This window comes from Orycteropus afer, unplaced genomic scaffold (genome assembly GCF_000298275.1).
Source record: "Orycteropus afer afer isolate SDZICR_OR568_19922 unplaced genomic scaffold, OryAfe1.0 scaffold00854, whole genome shotgun sequence".
NCBI classification, from domain to species: domain Eukaryota; kingdom Metazoa; phylum Chordata; class Mammalia; order Tubulidentata; family Orycteropodidae; genus Orycteropus; species Orycteropus afer.
In genome coordinates, this window is record NW_006922441.1 from 664,969 (window position 1) to 670,538 (window position 5,570).

Consider the following 5,570-nt stretch of genomic DNA (forward strand, 5'->3'; position numbering starts at 1 on the left):
ATAACAAATTATGGGTAACATTGAGAAGAATGGGAATTACCAGAACCCTTGATTGTACTCATGAAGAACCTGTACATAGACCAGGAGGCTGTCATTCAAAAAGAACAAGGGGACACTGCATGGTTTAAAATCAAGAAGGGAGTGCGTCACGGTTGTATCCTTTCCCCACACTTATTCAATCTGTATGCTGAGCAAATAATCCGAGAAGCTGGACTATATGAAGAAGAACGTGGCATCAGGGTTGGAAGAAGAATCACTACAACCTGCGATATGCAGACGACACAACTTTGCTTGCTCAAAGTGAGGATGACTTGAAGCACTTACTGATGAAGATTAAAGACTACAGTCTGCAGTATGGATTACACGTCAATATAAGGAAAACAAAAATCCTCACAACTGGTCCAATAAACAGCTTCAAGATAAATGGAGAAAAGTTTGAAGTTGTCAAGGATTTCATATTAGTTAGTTCTACAATCAACACCAACGACAGCAGCAGTCAAGACATCAGAAGACGTATTGCACTGAGCAAATCTGTTGCAAAGGATCTCTTTCAAGTGACGAAGAGCAAAGATTTTGTTGTCAGAAGGAACCATTTCCTGGAGAAGGATGTCATGCTTGGTAAAGTGGAGGGTCAACAAAAAGGGGAAGGCCCTCAACGAGATGGATTGACACAGCGGCTGCAGCAACGGGCTCAGGTATGGCAAGGACCGTGAGGCTGGCGCAAGGCCGGGCGCTGTTTTGTTCTGCTGCACGGGGTCACTGTGAGTCGGAGATGACTTGACGGCACCTAACAACAACAACAACAACAACGGCTTGGGGAAGAGGGAACAGGGAGTGTCGGTTAATGGGCACAGAGTGCCTGTTTGGAGTGGTGGACTCACACATTCTGGACTCACACAGTGCTGATGGCCGCACACACTGTAAATGTACTGAACACCTGAATTGTCACTTTAAAATGAGTATCTAATTGGTACCCAAGGTATGTCTCCTCTATGCTGAAGCGGCTGGAAGTGATTCAATGTCTGGGAATAGGTGAAAAATGTTTTTCAGAACTCTGAACACTTTGATTAAAGATTCTCTAGAAAAATGCTGATCAAGAAGGAGAAAATACAGAATAGAATTTCAAATTCTCATGGAATGAAGACATTCGGGAGCCACTGACACTGGGTAAACCCCCAAAACGACCGTCCTAACATAATCTTTAAACCTTAAACCAAAAATATTCCCTGAACTCTTCCTTACACCAAACAATAGTTTAGTTAATTAGTAATTTGAGTCAATTCAACTCATAGTAACCTCTCCTTGGGTTTCCGAGGCAGTACCACTACAGAAGTAGATTGCCCAACCTTCCTTCCGAGGAGTAGCTGGTGGGTTTGAACCACCAGCCTTCTGGTTAGCAGTCAAATACCTTAGGCACTGCACCACCAGAGCTCCTTAAAGTGACAACAGTAACTGAAAGATTACATGGGAACCTTAGAGAGCAGCACGTTTACGTTACTAGGGGAGGAACAACTCAAAAGGAGGGTGAGAAGGGTCACACAACTTGAAAAATAAAGCCAATGGCACGGAATTGTACGTGGAGAAATTGTTGAACTGGTGTACGTTCTACTGTGTATATTCTTAACAGCAACAAAACAAAACAAATTATTGACTTTAAGGAAGAGAGACCCAGTACCACGACGCCCAATGTCATAGAACGGTGTTGGAGGACAATGTGACCAAACTGAAAACAGTCACTATGGCTATAACTGACCATCCGAATCACATGTCAATTAAATTTTCCTCGTGAAGTTTGCGTTTGAAATTAAAGTATGTATTGTTTGTTGTAAAAAAAAGACTCTGCTTTTGGCCGTCGCTTTGAGTCGTAAACCAACAGCCTCTTGGATCTCTCCTGGAGGTCAAGCAGGCTCTTCATGTTTGCCATGACCCATGGCCATGCAGTTGTTTCCCTTCCTGAGTCTACATTTGGGGACAGTCATACAGTCCATTTGATCACCTGGCCAGACCCCCAGATTCCTCCTCACTCTTCCCTGCCCTTCTCCCCCCTACTCCAGCCCGTCAGACTATTAGGACCCTCAGTCTCTCTGCCCGGACCCTCCTGCCCATCCCCACGGTCTCAGCCCCAGCTCAAGCCTCATCCTCTCCTCCCTAGACCCTCACTCTGGCCGCCTCCTGGCGTCCAGTCTCTCTCCTCCAGCTCTGCTCCACACGGCCCTACAGGGGTCTTATTATCCCAAGCTGTGCTCCTCTGAGCACCTGTGTGGCCCTGATAATGCCCTCAGCCCCCCAACTTTGCTACAACCCTACAGCCCCCCCAAATCTGCCACGTTCTTCTCTCGGCCATGTTTTTGCACCTGCTGTCCCCTCTCCCACTGACACCTTCAAGAGAGGCCTCCCTTTCTTCCCAGTCTCTCCTGGCCTCCCACAATGCCTCAGCTGTCTCCATGAGAGCACAGACCACAGTGGGTTGTAATCAAAGTGTGGCATGTCCAGGTGAAGGAATTGGACTGTTCAGTTCCGGGAACCCAGCATCACCCAGCAGAAAGCCTGGCACACAGATGCGCTCAGACGCAGACAGGGGATGTACAGGAAGAAAACGCGCAGAGAACCAACCCAGCAAGACGGAAGGCGCCAACAAGAGACAGAGGGAGGTGGGAGGTGGGAGGACGCAGCAGGGGCAAGAGACAGAGAGGGACAGAGGAGAGGCCGGTGCCGCGCCACCTGCAGGGAGTAGTGGAGGCCCGAGCAGGCCGGGTGCAGCGTGAGGTTCTGGAAGGGCTTGATTCGGGGCAGGTCCCAGCCCTTCCTCCCAGTCCATTCCACCATCAGCATGTGGTCGGTGAAGGTCCTTCCAAACACCAGGGGCTCGCTGGGGTTGGGCTTCTTATGAGGCTCCTGCGTCATTTCCAGCTGCAGGTCTGCAGCCTGAGAAAAGACAGGGGACCCCGGAGTCCTGGAACTTGGCTTCCACCTCCAGATGGAAAAACTACAATTCCCATGCAGCCATGGGGCAGAGTCTCACAGACCAGAGGAATCTGTATCCCCCGCCGAGATTTCTGGGAAATGGAGTTTCTCCTCATTCTCATTGCCTGCTATCCCACTGCCACCCCCATTCACTTCTGTGCCCTGGACCTTTGGGAAATGCCCCAATCCAGCCCCCAGCCTCCTCCTCCCTCAGACCCAGGGGGCTGACCCCTCCTTTCACCTTGAAGCTGTTGGAGACACATCTTCGGGATCCACACAGAAGCCAAGGGACTGGGAGAAGTTTTCGGCCCCAAATCTAGGGGTGGGGAGAGAAGTAAAAAGGAGGTGGGACCCAGAGCGGGAGGGAGCAGGGGGCCCTGGCACCTCCTTGGTCGCCTCCTGCCCTCAGGCAGCCCCTCTGGCCTGCTCTGCCCTGGCCCAGAGCATCCTGGCCAAGTCCCTGCCCTGTCTGATCAGAGGCGGGGGGCAGGATACCTGAAGGAAGGCAAGTCGAAGGCCACCCCCAGGAAACCGCTGAGTCAATCAGCCCTCCTCTCCCTCCTCCACGGGGCAAAGTCAAAGCCTGGCGCCTCCCACCCCGGGAACTTTGGTCGCAGCTCTGTGACCAGCTCGGAGTAGAGGACAGCGAGAGAGGTGCACAGGTGAGTGAAGGCCTGTTGGGGACCCAAATTCTGACAAAAGTTAGAAAAGTGAGGTGCCTACAGGTGGCACATCCTCAGGGCGCACGGATCTGGGCCCCAGCCCCTCCTCCCTCGGACCCGGGGCCCACTGTCCCCGGCCCCCTCCTCCCTCAGACCTGAGTCCGGCCTCAGATCCAGGGCCTGGGGCCTCCGAGCTCCTCCTCCCTCAGACCCAGGAATTCAGGCTCCTCCTGCCCAAGTCCTTATTTTGTCGGGGTATCAGGGCATTGCCTGCTCTGAGACTGTCTGAGCCCCCACCCACACCCTGGACACCACCTGGGCAGTGACTCCAATCCTCATCAGAGCTCTGCGGCTGAAGGGCAGCCGCATTGAACTGGGGGCCACCTGGGGTCCCGGGCCCCCCTCAGCCCTCAGGGGATAGTGTTCAGGTGCGCCCTCCCCTGGTTTTGCCCGAAGAGAGCAGGGGACAGTAGGCTTGGCTGTGCCCAGCAGGGCGGCCTCCCCCAGGGCCCTTTGGCCTGCTAACCCCCCTTTCGCCAGCCGCCAGCTGCCGGAGAAGGCTTCAGTGGTGGCCGTGAGGCTGGGGGCGCAGAGCCGCCCAGCCCGTGAGCGGGTTCAGCTGGGCCCATTCACGAGAACAGACGTGAGCGGCAGCGGTCACTGCCCAGAAGGTGAGGTGCAGGCCAGGCAAGGGCTGTAGGCCTATCAGTGTGTGAGCTCGCGGCATCGCCTCTGCGGGGCGATGTGTGCCCCGCGCAGGCCTGCGGCCACGCTTCCATCCAGGAAGGAAAGGACACCCAGAGTGTGGCGAAAGGACAGCCACACGGGGCAGAAGTGCAATCCCCAGGGCACGGGGACAGACAGAGCCAGGATGGGAGGGTAAAGAGGGAAGCGGAGGACACGAAAAAAGACAGAAACACAGAAAGGGAAACATAAACGGAAAGGACAGGAAATGAAGACACGAGATATGGAAGCAGATGTGGGGGGGAGACGGTGGGGTGAGAGACGGTGGGGGGGAGAGAGACGGTGGGGGAGAGAGATGGTGGGGGGAGTGTGAGACGGTGGGGGGAGGAGAGAGAGATGGTGTGGGGAGAGACAGATGGTGAAGGGAGAGTGAGGGAGAAGGAGAGATGGTGGGGAGAGAGATGGGGGGATGGGGGGAGACAGTGAGGGGAGAGAGGGAGAGGGAGGGGGAGGGAGAAAAGGTCAAATTCAAACAAGGAAGTCAAGGCTAGAGAACTGGAGAAGTTCTAAGGGCCAGATAAAAAGAAGCCGTGACAGAGACAAGAAGGGAAAAAGGAAGAGACGCTAAAGCCCCAGCCTTCAGGTGACAGCACGGGCTGGAAGGGAGACCGAGAAACGGGGAAAGGCAGTGAGCGGCAAGTGAGGTCCCCCCTGGGGAGAAACTGAGAGACGTGGCGAGGCAGAGATAATGGGGAGAAGGAAAAACGCGAGAGGCAGAAGCGCAGAGAGAAGGCACCGGCACGGCGCGCGAGCAATTACACAACCCCACGGCTCCGGCAGGAGCAGGCGGGCGAGCAGTTAACGCTCTCAGCAGCAATCCACGAGGCTGGAGGTTCGAGTCCAGAAAGGGCTTGAACTCAGCCACCGAGAAAGGTATGGAGCCCAGTCCTGTGACGCCACGGGGTCGCCATGAGTCAGAACTGCCTCAGAGACGCTTGGTTGGTTGGTAAGTGGCCCCAGAGACCGTCAGGCCGGGAGAAGCTAGCTTCCTCCTTGCAAGACAGTCAGTTGCTTAATGTGGCCCTTCTAGCCATCATCCTCCATTTTGTGATGGGTAGTAAATCCTCTTCTCTATGCCAAGGAGTTCTGGGGGCTGAAGGAAGATGGGGCAATGTATTTCCATAAAGATTTAGCACCTTGGGAACCTAATGAGGATTGCTGTGAGTCAGAATCCACTTGATGGCAGTGGGTTTTGTTGTG

At 54.1% G+C, this 5,570-nt stretch overlaps 1 protein-coding gene across 1 annotated transcript in view; it reads right to left on the bottom strand.

Moving 5' to 3' along the window:
• The window catches only part of BCAT2 (branched chain amino acid transaminase 2), a 20,253-nt gene that overhangs the window by 10,791 nt on the left and 3,892 nt on the right, over positions 1-5,570 (bottom strand). The window contains exons 2-3 of the mRNA XM_007958122.2: positions 3,206-3,280; positions 2,722-2,925 (exon numbers count right to left, since the gene is read on the bottom strand). Coding sequence (XP_007956313.1) covers positions 2,722-2,925; positions 3,206-3,280 — 279 coding nt within the window. The remainder of the gene's footprint in view (positions 1-2,721; positions 2,926-3,205; positions 3,281-5,570) is intronic.